The following is a 15,236-nucleotide window of genomic DNA, read 5'->3' as shown; positions in this document are numbered from 1 at the left end:
TCTGTAAAATGGGGATGTGTCCAACCTTATTTGCTGTTTCTACTCCAGAGCCTAGTACAGTGCTTGGCACATGGAAGCACTTAACAAATGCCTTTACCATTATTATTAATAATATTACCTTGGATTCACAGAGTGTCTTTCATTGTGCTGTCACATAAATTCTTATATTAGTGTAGCGATTTTGCTATCCTCTGTCGCTCCATTGTGATGCAATTCATGGTGAGATTTGATCCCTGTGTGTGAGAGTGTCCAGGAGACCAAATTAAGCAATCTCTGTCACTTTGTACTTCTGCATTTATTTGTTCTTCACAGTGCCTGGCTAATTTTCAGTTCTCCCTCTTAGTGTCGTAGACTTTGTAAGTCCTTTAAGAATTTTCCCGATTCGAATTGCTACTTGCCGGGCTTTCTCCTAACATTCTACTGCTAGTCTACATCATCTGAGGTTTTGCTTCTTAAAATAACTTCTTCTGCCTTATTTATAGTTCTCTCACTTCAGTTAAGTTTCCTACTGTCTTTCATTCTTCTCACACATTAAAATGGGACTATCACTACTTTGATTTGGGTGGAATGAGTTCCAGGAACATTTTATTAATAATTCCAGATTGACATCTGACATGAAGTACCAACTGTAGGTTAAGTAGATAACTGCTCAGTGAGGAGGAGGAGGCTTCTGTGATAAACCCAAGTCGCATAACTTTCACAAAGGTCGGCAGTTCAATTGATTGATTCAATAGATCCAAGCTAGTTCTCTTCCTCCCTTCAAGGCCCTGCTGAGAGCTCACCTCTCCAGGAGGCCTTCCCAGACTGAGCCCCTTCCTTCCTCTCCCCCTCGTCCCCCTCTCCATCCCCCCCATCTTACCTCCTTCCCTTCCCCACAGCACCTGTATATATGTGTATATGTTTGTACATATTTATTACTCTATTTTATTTGTACATATCTATTCTATTTATTTTATTTTGTTAGTATGTTTGGTTTTGTTCTCTGTCTCCCCCTTTCAGACTGTGAGCCCACTGTTGGGTAGGGACTGTCTCTATATGTTGCCAATTTGTACTTCCCAAGCACTTAGTACAGTGCTCTGCACATAGTAAGCACTCAATAAATATGATTGATGATGACGATTGATGATTTATAGACCTTAGTTGGTTTCAAAGCTTGATGTCGTCTTGCTGGTCCAGTCTGCTTGCTACTTTACCAATGGATAAACCATTGCTCTCTTTAGATCAGTGGACATCCTCCTACCTAGGACAACCTGGTCTGTCTGCAGATACTCTTACTGTATTCCTCTCAGTTGGTTATTAAAGATTTGTTTGTCAAACATAAAAATCCTTACATGACAAGAGCTTTTGGTGAGAGTATTTTACATCACAAAACCAAATCCTAAGAAAGATTACTTAAATGTGAGCTCCGGTTGAAAATTTCTCTTTCTTTTTTCCCCACTAGTTGCTATAATACAAGTTCAGGATATGTTCAAAAGAGAATTGTCTTCCATGGGAGCCACCTACTGTTATATCAGATTGCTATTTCACTTCCTTTTACTGAAAAATCCTCCTTCCAGAGTTCTTTTCTCTATTTAATTGCTTGTGTTGTGAAATATATTTTTAATAAGAAGATAATGTAGATTTGGGTACCTGCCTTTTGCATTTATTTTGCAATATGTGGGCAATAGAATGTTAGGAAATATTTAATCAAGATGTCTTGTAAACTGGTATTTAAGGATTTCTATTTTCTTAATAAAGTGTACAAGTCATTCTATATTCTGAAACCTATAATTTTGACTTCTGTTTCTTTTTTGGCTAATAGTGGGGGCAATAATGGCATGGAATAGTATCTGTAGGCAAAAAATTATCCTGAAAATGAGTATTTTACCTGGCCTTTATCTGAAGCTGCAAATGACATGATTTGGTGGGGAAAGGATCTCTTTGGGCCTGTTTGCTTGCAAGAACAAAGAGAAATTGCAGTAACTGGCTTCTGTAAACTCTCTCCTGGCTGCCTAATCTCCATTCTGTGATGAGAAATTATCCTTGCATTCTTGAAACCCGTCTGAAATCAAGCTTCATGTCTCTGAGATTTATTTTTCTCTCAAAGGAGAGAATAGTTTGTCTGCATGAGTGATGTTTTTAGAAAATTTTTTGTTGTTGATGCTGGTAACTCCATTGTATTGTATTTTTCCAAGCTTAGAATAGTGCTCTATGCATAGTAAGTGCTCAATAAATACCACTAATGGATTGACTGATACTTTCTGGAAGAGTACTGATATTTTAAAATCCTCAACTGTGTGTAGTTTTGAAATATCTAATTATTCATGTATTTTTCTTAAATCATCCCCATCTGCCCCAGTGTAGTTTCTCCCGTGGATACCCAAGCTACTGCCCCAGGCTCTGGGGTTCTGAAGTGTTTTCTTGGCCATCATCAGGGTATTCAGAGACTATCATTTATGTGCACGTTACATAGTCGTTTCAGTGGTACAAGTGGGAAGAGTATCATATTTGAAGAGAAAATGAGAAAATCACCTATCCTAGCCCCTGCTGAGTAGTAAAAAAAAACAAGCTGAAAAGTAGTTAAGAAAAAATGGGTTTACAGTTTTATCTGATAAACTAGAATCTGCTTACCAGGGCAAAGCCAGTAAAAGAAAGAGGTTTTTCAGGGGTCCCTTAAAGCTAGTAAACTGAGGCTTTGTCAGTTTCACACTTGAGTCTACCTTGTATTACCTTGTAGGTTTCAACTCTCAGATCATATTTCAGGTCTGCTAACAGGAAAACTCTGAAACAATGCATGTTACAGAGCTTTTCTCCTGTTCCTCCTACTCTTCCTCCTCCTTTTCCTGACTGGCTTCACTTTATCATCCTCCAGATTTGCCTCCTTGCCCCTAGATTTTCCCCTCCTCCTGCTATTTATCTTACAATCAGCTGCTCAGATCATCTTCTTAAAGGGCCATGCAGAACATAATACGCTGCTTCTCTGATACCTCAAATTACTATTTGTGATCTTTTCAGTGGTTCCTTTGCAGCCTGTGGATAGGACACAGGCTTGGGAACCAGAGACCTGGGTTTTAATTCCGGTTCCTCCGCCGTCTGCTGTGTGTCCTTGGGCAAGCCTATTCACTTCTCTGTGCCTCGGTAAAATGGGGGATTAATATGTAAAATGGGGATAAATACTGTGAGCCACATGTGAGGCGGGACTATACCCAACCTGATTAGCTTGTATCTACCCTAGTGCTTAGAAAAGTACTTGACATGGTAAGAACTTAACAAATACCGTCATTATTATCCTCAGCTCCAAATCCAGGCAAAAAGTGTCTCCAGGGTCATTTTAGAAGTGACCAGACCACCTCTACTGTGTTCGTCTGCCCTGAAGTTTTCCCATTCTTCTGATACAGGATTTGAGGCATCCTTCTCTCTTCTGCACACGTCTCTGTACACGAATCATCATCAATCGTATTTATTGAGCTCTTACTATGTGCAGAGCACTGTACTAAGCGCTTAATTGCTGCCACCTCTATAGCTAAAGCCCAGGTATCACCCAGAAGGCATAGAGATCCTAAGGGACTAATCTACTATCCACACTCTACCTCCTGAGATTGGCTGAAGTTGAAATACTCCCTCCTATGGTTCCCCAGTTCACCTATCTCCCCAGCACTTGGAACACTTGTACTTCCCAAGCGCTTAGTACAGTGCTCTGCACACAGTAAGTGCTCAATAAATACAACTGAATGAATGAATGAATGAATGAACATCTTCCCCAGCCCCTACTGCAGACAGGATGTAAGATCTGAGATCTCTACACTATTTAATTAATTCATTCATTCAATCGTATTTATTGAGTGCCTATCATATGCAGTGCACTGTACTAAGCACTTGGGAAAGTACAGTACAACAATGAACAGTGATACTGCCTGCCTATGACAAGCTCACAGTCTAGAATGGGGGAGACAGACATCGATACAAATAAATAAAATTACAGATATGTACATAAATGTTTTGGGGCTGGGAAGGGGGAAGAGCAAAGTAATAAATAAAATTATAGATAGGTACGTAAGTGCTTTGGGGCTGGGAAGGGGGAAGAGCAAAGAGACCAAATGAGGGAGATGTAGAAGGGAGCTGGAGATGAGGAAAAATGGGGCTTAGTCTGGGAAGATCTGTTGAAGGAGATATGCCTTCAATAAGGCTTTGAAGCAAGGGAGAGTGGTTGTCTGTTGGATTTGAAGCGGGAGGGCATTCCAGGCCAGAGGCAGGACATGAGCTAGGGGCTGTGGCGAGATGGGTAAGATTGAGGCACAGTGAGAAGGTTAGCACTAGAGAAGCGAAGCTTGTGGGCTGGGTTGTAGAAGGAGGGTGAGGTAGGAGGGAGGCAAGGTGATGAAATGCTTTAAAGCTAGTGGACGAGTTTTTGTTTAGTATCAATCAATAAATCAGATGCATTGTTGAGCACTTTATTCAGAGCACTGTACTATGCACTTGAGAAAGTACTGGTAGACGTGTTCCCTGCCCACAGGGAACTTACAGTCTCTATAAGAAGATTGCTGTCTAGAGGAGGAGCTTGAAGTCCTTAATAAGGTAACATCCAATACAAATCCAGTTCAGATCACCTTTCCCTGAATCTATTACTTCTCCCTCTGATGCCCTATGTGTTATCCTGAAGGTGTCTCAGGGCTCACATTCTTCTCCCCTTGAGGGGCAGGATCCCACCTTTTCCAGAGTCCTGGCTGCTGGACTGTGAACCTCCAGGGATTCTTGCTGAGCTCCTCCTGTGCCCCGTGTCTATCCAGCATCAAAACACAAGCTCTTCCTGTGTCTTGCTCTTCTAGGCATGCAGCTCACTTCCCCTCCCCTCCAGGGGAGTTAAGGGTACTGTCTTCCCCCAATCTTGCCCCTCCAGTTCTTTCCCAATCCTTCCCTCGGATTGGTTTGTCTTATACTTCCAGGAGGGCTACTTATGGCTTCTTCCTCTCCCTCCTGAGTGTGGGGTCCAGTGGGCCTGGTCTTTCATTCACTCAGTCATATTTATTGAGCACTTACTATGTGCGGAGCACTGTACTAAGTGTTTGGGAGAGTACAATACAACAATAAACAGTCACATTCCCTGCCACAATGGGCTTACAATCTAGAATGGGGGAGACAGACATCAATAAAAAGAAATAAAACTACAAATGTGTACATAAGAGCTGTGGGGCTGGAAGGGGGGAAGATCAAAGAGAGCAAGTCAGGACAACACAGTGGGAGATGAGGAAAAGTGGAGTTTAGTCTGGGAAGACCTCTTAGAGGGGATTTGCTTGCTGTAAGGCTTTGAAGACAGGAAGAGCCATTGTCTGTCAGATTAGAGGAGGGCAGGCATTCCAGGACAGAAGCAGTAGGAGGGCTAGGGGTCAATGGTGAGACAGGCAAGATCAAGGCACAGTGGCTTCCATCCCCTTCACTCTACAGAAATCGCCCTCTCAAAGGTCACAATGATCTCCTTCTTGCCAAATCCAGTGCCCTCTACTCCATCCTAATCCTACTCAACCTCTTAAATGCCTTCAGCACTGTGGACCACCTGCTTCTCCTGGGAACATGATTCAACCGTGACTTCACTGACTCTTCTTCCAGTTCTCTCTAGTTTTTCATTTCCGGTCTCCTTCGCGGGCTCCTCTGCCTCCCACCCCCTAACTGTGGTGGGTCCCCCAGGGTTCAATTCTGGGCCCCCTTCTATTGTCCATCTACACCTACTCCTTTGGACAACTCATTCACTCCATGGCTTCAACTACTACCTCTATGTGGATGATACCCAAATCTACACTCACTCACTCACTCTCTCTGTCTCTGTCTCTGTCTCTGTCTCTGTCTCTGTCTCTGTCTCTCTCTCTCTCTCTCTCTCTCTCTCTCTCTTCTCACATGTCCTCCTGCCTTCAAGGCATCTCTACTTGGATGTCCTTCTGTCACCTCAAACTTAACATGTCCAAAACAGAGCTTCCTATCTTCCCTCCTCCCCCTGACTTTCCCATCAGTGTAGATGGCACCACCATAATAATAATAATGATGGTATTTGTTAAGTGCTTGCTATGTGCAAAGCACTGTTCTAAGCACTTGGGGGATACAGGGTGATCAGGTTGTCCCACGTGGGGCTCAGAGTCTTAATCCCCATTTTACAGAAGAAGGAACTGAGGCACAGGGAAGTTAAGTGACTTGCCCAAAGTCACACAGCTGACAGTTGGTGATGACCTCTGACTTCAAAGCCCATGCTCTTTCTACTGAGCCACACTGCTTCTAAGAAGCACCATCCTTCTTGTTTCACAAGTCCATAACCTTGGTGTTATCCTTGACTCCTCTCTCTCATTCAACCTACATATTCAATCCATCACTAAATCCTGTCGGTCCCATCTTCACAACATAGCTAAAATCTGCCCTTTCCTCTCCATCCAAACTGCTACCACATTAATACAGTCACTCATCCTATCCCACCTAGATTACTGCATCAGTCTCCTTGCTGACCGCCCAGCCTCCTGTCTCTAGCCAGTACATACTTCACTCTGCTGCGCAGATCGTTTTTCTACAAAAATGTTCAGGACGTGTCCTTCCACTCCTCAAAAGCACCAGTGGTTGTTCAGCCACCTCCACATCAAAGAAAAACTCCTCACGATTGGCTTTAAAGCACTCCACCATCTTGCCCCCTCATACATCACCTCAGTTCTCTCCTTCTACAACTCAGCCCATGGATTTCACTCCTCTAATGCTGACCCCTACATGGGCCTGGAAGTTCAAATAATAATAATAATAAAAATAATAATAATGATAATAATAGCATTTATTAAGTGCTTACTATGTGCAAAGCACTGTTCTAAGCACTGGAGAGGTCACAAGGTGATCAGGTTGTCCCATGGGGGGCTCAGAGTCTTAATCCCTATATTACAGATGAAGTAACTGAGGCCCAGACTTGCCCAAAGTCACACAGCTGACAATTGCCGGAGCAGGATTTGAACCCATGACCCCTGACTCCAAAGCCCGTGCTCTTTCCACTGAGCCACGCTGCTTCTAATGGTTCTAATCCCGGCTCCACCACTTGTCTGCTGTGTGACCTTGGGCAAGCCACTTCACTTCTCGGTGTCTCAGTTACCTCATCAGTAAAATGGGAATTAAGTCTGTGAGCCTGATATGAGACAGGGACTGTGTCCAACCTGGTTTGCTTGTATTCCCCCTGGCACTTAGTACAGTGCCTGACATATAGTATGTGTTTAAAAAATACCATTATTATTATTTGTAGTAGTAGTAGTATTTTCTCCTGACCATAAGATCACGGGTTTTCCACTCCAGCTCTCTTCTTACCTCTCCTCTTGCAACTAGACCCCAGCTGACACTTTTTCTTCTCCCAAGCTCACACTTGAAGTGTACCTTTTCTTGACCACCTTATTTATTCTCTATTTCTTTTATTGTATTTTGCTTATTTTTACTGTTAGCTTAGGTCTTATATCCTCCTGTTCCCAGTTTGATATATGTCAAATTTGTGTTGACTTGTTTCCCTTAATAATTTGTAAGTTTCTTGAAGATAAGAACTATATATTTTGCTTTTATAATAAGCCCCTATATGCCTAGTGTAGCTCTCTATTTTGGTGTTCAATAAATAATAATAAATGACTGAAGTGTAAAAAGAAATTACAGATAATAGGTCCATGAGGGGTTATTAGGGCTAAAGCTTGGAGAAAATAGGTGGTGTATCCCTAATGACAAAAATTGGTCATTTCACAAAACAGAACCCTCTATTCCTTTCCTCCATGTCATTCACTATGTTTACATTATTATTTTTACAAATGTATGCACAAAACAAAACAGCATTTCAGTGGAAGGGTTTCAAAGTTCCAAAAGAAATCTCCACTTCATTCAACCAAAGATATATGCTTAAATTCTCCCAGCTTAATTTTTTTATATGAAAATACTTGTTTTTCTTATGCAAAAAGTTTCCATGAAGTGCTATGAATTTAGCAGCTGAGCTTTTCACTTTTCAAGCTCCTAGCATAGGGCTTCCATACAGTAGACACTCAAAAAAGAACTAAGAATGATTATGAATTGTACTCTAATAATGAGAACTGAAGAATTGAAGCTTTTTTTTTTCCTTCATCCAGTTAACTCCAGTTGGGACCACCATTTTCACAGGATTTTCAGGAGACAATGGAGCTACCGACATAGATGATGGTCCTAATGGCCAGATAGAATATGTTATTCAGTACAATCCTGATGATTCGGTAAGTGAATAGCTCCTTTTTAATGAACATTCATTGTAGAAATTCCAGGAAAGGCTTATACCTAATTTGTTTTAATGGTACTGTTTCTCCTTAGAATCACATCACCAATAATATTCTTACCACTAAGTACATTTAAAACATATCTTTTCTTGTGTATATCAGTTATAACAGCCATGCACTGTTTCTGCTTGTTTTCTATCTTTAATTTCGGCTTTGCTATTTTTAGATCAAAGCCATCAAGTTCTTTAGAGAAAAGCACAGACACTATTGTTGAAAGTCTACAGACGTCGTTTCAATCTTTTGAGGAAAAATTATTTTGAGTAACATCCGCACTGATTGATAGTCAATACTGGCAGAGTCTTATTCTCTTACAGGGATTTACTTTGCCAAATATACTTTGCCAAATTGTTCTAATTTATTCTCACTTATTTCCTCTGAAAATGCACACACATGCACACACACACATGTCTATTTTATATTTGGCAAAGATGCAAAGACAGAGCTATGTAGGAAACCCTTCTCCCCACAGCACCATATCATCCCTTTTAACCAATAACTGTGATTTAACAAATCCTTCTTATGTGTGGGCACTGAGGTGCTTGAACCCAGCCCACTTCAGGATTTTAGCTTGTCTTACCATATTAAAACGCATTAATGCGAAAGTCAGACTATTGTCTATGCTGGACATACTCCAGTCCCAACTCCTCGAGGACCTGCTCCTCCATCCCTTTCTGGAGGAGTGCTGGTGGCCCTGGACTAAAAGGGGTGGCTATACCTGGTGCTAGGTAGTTGCTCTCACATGTCTCCTTTATCCCAGGGAACCACAATGCAATAATTTCCCCCTGCCAGAGAAGAATTCCTGGAAAAACACCAACAACACCCTCATCTTCTAGAGTATAGGCTCCTTGTTTGAAGGGAATTGTGTCTACCAACTCCACCGTATTGCACTCTCCCAAGCTCTTAGTACAGTGTACTGCACGTAGTAAGAGCTCAATAAATATCATCCATTGATTAATTCAAGATCAATTAGCAGCAAAAGCAGAGTAGTCCGTTCTACTCCTTTTAGATACATTGCTAAAACCACCAGGTTCTTCTTGGAGAACATCATTCATTCATTTCATTCAATCGTATTTATTGAGTGCTTACTGTGTGCAGAGCACTATACTAAGTGCTTGGGAAGTACAAGTTGGCAACATATAGAGACGGTCCCTACCCCACAACAGGCTCGCAGTCATTCTGGTAGTGCGTCCATAGAGTTTTCTTGGTAAAAATACAGAATTGGTTTACCATTGCCTCCTTCCTTGCATTAAACTTGAGTCTCCACCCTAGACTCTTTCCCATGCCGCTTATGGCCAGCACAGGTGTGTTTTGACTTTTAGCAGATTGCCTTCCACTCGTTAGCCACTGCCCAAGCTTGGAATGGAATGGGTCTGTCTCTGCATGACTCTCCCTCCCATAGTCGAGACTGGTAGAGTATTGGAAAATCTCCAGGTGCGACCCTGAGAAGGTAAGGTTGTATAAATAGGTGATAATACAGAGGAAACATCAGGGTGCCCGATGATATGATTTGGAGAGATTAATGTTGTCTTGGGGTTAAGCAGGGGAATGAAATATGCCTTTTTGATATGCATTTTAGAATTGTGCTAGTGAATGGTTTAAAAACATATATAGACAAAAAGGTTACCAGTAGAGCAATCTAGAGGCTATTGTACTCCAAATCTCTTCCTCTCACCTCCCCACATTTAGTGTATGTAAGATGCTATTGGTAAGAATCAAGTTTTTCTGGTTTTCTCACTCACTGCTGGTCTGTTCAAAAGACAACCAATTCCATGTTCAGCCAGATAATCTGGGAGGAACAAGTAAGCGTATGTGAATCTTTTTGTGGAGGACAGCTGTTTGACATTTAGTCTCCAAGGCTGGGGTGAAGTTTGTTGACAGGAAGAAAGAAAGACAATGCAGGAGTGTGTAAAGATGGGAAGCAGCTATTAAGTTCCTTTAGATTTTGCCCTTTGGATGTTGATCTTAAATAGCCTCAATATATTTTCCTCTGAGACACCTAAAGCCCTCATCAAATATGGTCTCATCTGTCTTCCTAACACCCCTGGGAGGCAGAGAGGACTCATTTTCTGGGAGATATTGAAGCACAGTGAAAGAGAATAATTGATTCAGTGCCCTACATAAAGTGATAAATCTGGCACAACCAGGTTTTCTGTGGTTTCTCAAGATTGTAAGCTCACTGTGGGCAGGGGAAGTGTCTGTTATATTGTTAGATTGATCAATTGATTATGACCTGTTTTGGGCTCTGAAACTTGCTGAGATATGAAGACCTGCACATATCTAGAAAATTTTGTTCCTCTTGATGGGGGAATGAATACTAGTCTGTGATTGTTCTCTAAAATGGGCTTACAATGTGGAAAAAGATCATCAATCATCATCATCAATCGTATTTATTGAGCGCTTACTGTGTGCAGAGCACTGTACTAAGCGCTTGGGAAGTACAAGTTGCAACATATAGAGACAGTCCCTACCCAACAGTGGGCTCACAGTCTAAAAGGGGGAGACAGAGAACAAAACCAAACATACTAACAAAATAAAATAAATAGAATAGATATGTACAAGTAAGATAAATAAATAGAGTAACAAATATGTACAAACATATATACATATATACAGGTGCTGTGGGGGAGGGAAGGAGGTAAGATGGCGGGGATGGAGAGGGGGACGAGGGGGAGAGGAAGGAAGGGGCTCAGTCTGGGAAGGCCTCCTGGAGGAGGTGAGCTCTCAGTAGGGCCAAAAAGATGATAGGTCAGCACACTGCTCAAAGCCCTCTAAACAAAGGGTTAACAATATTCATATTTCTTGAAAAATTAAAAGTAAACTGTAGCTTCTATGTCAATTTCTAATTCATAATGGCGGTATTTATAGTTTAGTTATTTTCCTTCTGTTGCTTGTCTGAAAGCTGAAGAAGAACATACCTTTGCCGTTCTTTTTCTGACATTTATGTTTGTGTCATTGACACTGTCTCTACTTAACCAGAGTGGACAATTCTCCCTTCTGAGAAACCTTGTTTTTGGTTTCAGGGATCTGTGTAGTTCAAATGAAATATGTTTCTTCATAACCAGCTGAACCGAAGGGCCAATCAGCCACTTGCCGTTTTTAAATTGCAACAAAGAAAAATGTACTTTAGCAAGCCAGCCTGGCATCTGAGAAAATAAAGGAATGCTCTGAGCATTTTCCTGATTCACCATAACAAAAGATAAGCTGTTATTTAATTTCTGCACTATTATCAGTCAGAGACCTTAAACAACCAGTTTCATCTTTAGGTGACAGAACATACATTTAATAATCCCGCAGTTCAGCTTGAAGCATTAGGCAAAGAATAAAGCATTACACAAAGTAGTCTTTTGAAAAGGCTATGTGAATAGAGTGGAAAGCACAATTTTTAGATCGTATTAGCCATTTTCACACAGTGACACCAGGGACACATCAGTCCCAGAACGCCCCGCTCTCCATCTGCAGTCATTCTGGTAGTGTAGCCAGAGTTTTCTTGGTAAAAATAAGGAAGTTGTTTACCATTGCCACCTTCCGTGCAGTAAACTCGAGCCTCTACCCTCGACTCTCTTGTCACTATGGGTCAGAACTGACCTGACGGCATAAGACAAGATAAGATCCTTACTGATCTCCAAATTCTCATTAACACCAACTTATTTCTGCCTGTTCATTATTAAGTTGCCAAATGATGGATTTTGAATAAAACCGTATGCCTTTCCCCTTAAAATATAACCATCAAAAACATTTCTTTTAAACTGAAAATTCCATAATATATCACAGGCGGACTTGTCTGTTGATAAACACCTAAAATAAATCCCATGGATTTTTATTTATCAAAAATCTCCAGTGGTTGCCTATCAACCTTTGAAGCAAGTGAAAACTCCTCACTCTCAGCTTCAAGGCTGTCCATCATCTCGCCCCCTCCTACCTCACCTCCCTTCTCTCCTTCTACAGCCCAACCTGCACCCTCTGCTCCTCTGCCATTAACCTCCTTACTGTGCCTCATTCTTGCCTGTCCCACTGTCAACCCCTGGCTCGTGTCCTACCTCTGGCCTGGAATGCCCTCCCTCCACACATCCACCAAATTAGCTCTCTTCTTCTCTTCAAAGCCCTACTGAGAGCTCACCTCTTCCAGGAGGCCTTCCCAGACTGAGCCCCCCCCTTTTTCCTCTCCTCCTCCTCCCCATTGCCCCCCTCCCTCTGCCCTACCGCCTTCCCCTCCCCACAGAACTTGTATATATTTGTACATATTTATTACTCTATTTTATTTGTACATTTTTATTAGTCTATTTTATTTGTACATTTTTATTACTCTATTTTATTAATGATGTGTATATAGCTGTAATTCTATTTATTCTGATGGTATTGACTCCTGTCTACTTGTTTTGTTTTGTCGTCTGTCTCCCCCTTCTAGACTGTGAGCCTGTAGTTGGGTAGGAACTGTCTCTATATGGTGCCGATTTGTACTTCCCAAGTGCTTAGTACAGTGCTCTGCACACAGTAACCGCTCAATAAATACGATTGAATGAATGAATGAATATTTTTGCCCCAGTAGGGCCTTGCCAAGTAACTCAGGAAGCCTCAGTGACCACCCCCCAATCTGTTACTTCATTTCCAAAATCAAAATTAAAAAAAAAACAAATCTCTAAGGGCATTTTGGCCTTCCCTTGATTTGGCAGTGATGGTACTTTAATTGTACTTTAAACTTAATTTTCAGTTTTAAGAAAAAAAGTTTAAATGGTGGTTCCACCCGCCTTTCGATTACTGAGCTAGGGTGATCACAGTGCTGCCACTTGTGAATACCAGATGTAACTGTAAATTACTTCTCCATTTCACTTTTCATCACTCTTCTCTCCTCCCACTATCACCTCCTTATCTGTACCCTGCTCTTGTCTTGCTCATCTCTGATCTCTTGCTCCCATTCTCCCTAAGGCAAGAAACTCCGTTTTTCCAGTGAATCAGCCACCCCTCAATGTTTCATAATACCAAAATCCTACAATTTCACCTCCTCCAGCAAGACTTCCCAAAGTAATTTTATTGCCCCAGTTTGATCTTGCTATTGGTCAAAGATGACTCCATGGCATGAGAAGACAATTCTTATTAACCCTTTAGCACCTTATTGCCTCTATGTATTTATTTATGCTCAGTACATACTTATTTGTCTGCAGTTGATTATTTCTCTGTCTCCCCTGTTGGAGTGGCAGAGATAACTTCCTGTGCTTGTTTTATACTTCCCAAGCACTTGGTATAGTATACCTCACACAATAGACCCTCAGTGAATATTTTTATAATGGCAACTACTACATTCCATGTTGTATAGTCTTTTACTGTCAGGGGACACCTTTAATGGAAATCTGCAGTACCTAAAGTGTGGTCCCAAAGTAACCCTTCATGTTCTCCTTTGCCCAGCATCAGTGCTTTACTCTTCTGGGTCCCATTTACCACTTCTGAGCCACAGGTACTGAAGAAGCAGAGGAAGTCTGAGCCTGTATGATGAAAATCCTGGTCATAAGACATCCCGTGCCATAGTCGGACAGTCAGAAGAAAGACCAGATCAAAACTGGACTGTCCAGTATAAAACCAGATGAATGGCCACCCTTCAGTCACCTTACACTGTGCTGTGAGATTTCCTGTAATCCCCACAATTTAGACTAAATCACCCTAGAACTGGCTGATTCAGTGGGAAAAGGAGTTCCTTGCCTGTGTTCAAAGGTGACACTGAAGGAAGGATTGAGTTGACTGATGAATTGGGGAAAGGGTAAGCAAAAGGAACTGGGAGATTTAAAAGCCCAAAGGAACAGAACAAAGAAGGTAAAATCTCCATATGAAACAATAAAAGCCTATTTAAGAGACAGAAGAAAAATTCAGGGTTATAGTAGAGTTCTTCCTGATGGACCAGCTTTTAAAATTAATTACATTTTATCACACTTTGAACTTCTTAGGCTTTAGACGTTACGTAAGAACCACTTATGTATTGCTACTATTATATGTCCCCTTTTCTCAAAACGCTTTCAGAAGGGTAGCATAATGTCCACTGTTTATAGATAACAGTTTTGAATTTTCCTTCAGGAGAGCAATTTACTTTTATAAGATCTGGTGAAACATGTAGCTGAATGAGGAAAGATAATTTTTATAGGGCTGCTATGACAACAAAAAAGACCAAAAGATAATGGGTATTTTGCTATGCTAAAAAGGAAATTAGCATCGTAATGTAATTCTATTTATTACTTTATTCAACCTCAAATAGAGCATCTATAGTGTTTATATATTACAATAATCTTCTTAATGCCACTAATTCTCAGGTATTGCTTGGGACAGTTTCAGAGACAGTCAGGGTCTTTAGCCTATCCTAACACAAGAATAAGTGTTAATGAACTGTGAAAGGCCACAAGACAGCTTTGGGAAGAAAAAAAGTTGCATAAGTGGTCTGGTTCATCAATATACTGGATATCCAGGATTTCAATGGAGTGCTGCTGCATTCTTCTTGCCAGATGAAGAATTTGGCTACTTTGGGGCCCACCTATTAACATTCCCAAGCTCATCTTTCTGATTCCAGAGTGAAGAATACTGATGTTTAATGTTCAGCAATATTGTCTTCAAACTGAAAAAACAACTTTTTATTACTCCTACTCTACAAATCATCAGAGAAGGAAAAATAAGTTTCCACATTGTAGTTATCTGATAAAGAATATTAGTTAGGTTCAGCAACTAAGGAGAATCAGCCAAGACTCTCCTGTAGCAGGAGGCTAAAGTTGATGTGTGCAAAAGAAACTAAGTGGGTATTCAATCCCTATCCAGAAGTGTGAGTTGACTGACACTTTCTCATAGGTTCTCTCTTTTGGTCTGGCCACTTGCCAGAACTCAATAAAAATTAGCAATTTGAAACAACCACCTGGAGATCTACCTGGGGGTCTTTACAATCACAGATGTCAATGTATTTTATGAGGGAGGGATTATCTCAGGGAAAAGAAAGAT

At 41.1% G+C, this 15,236-nt stretch overlaps 1 protein-coding gene across 1 annotated transcript in view; it reads left to right on the top strand.

The window, feature by feature from the left end:
* The window catches only part of PCDH15 (protocadherin related 15), a 702,056-nt gene that overhangs the window by 206,951 nt on the left and 479,869 nt on the right, over positions 1-15,236 (top strand). Inside the window, exon 5 of the mRNA XM_038743373.1 lies at positions 8,091-8,210. Coding sequence (XP_038599301.1) covers positions 8,091-8,210 — 120 coding nt within the window. The remainder of the gene's footprint in view (positions 1-8,090; positions 8,211-15,236) is intronic.

Source organism: Tachyglossus aculeatus, chromosome 3, assembly GCF_015852505.1.
Source record: "Tachyglossus aculeatus isolate mTacAcu1 chromosome 3, mTacAcu1.pri, whole genome shotgun sequence".
NCBI classification, from domain to species: Eukaryota; Metazoa; Chordata; class Mammalia; order Monotremata; family Tachyglossidae; genus Tachyglossus; species Tachyglossus aculeatus.
Note: the sequence above shows the minus strand (reverse complement) of the source record. Positions and strands in the feature narration are given on the sequence as shown.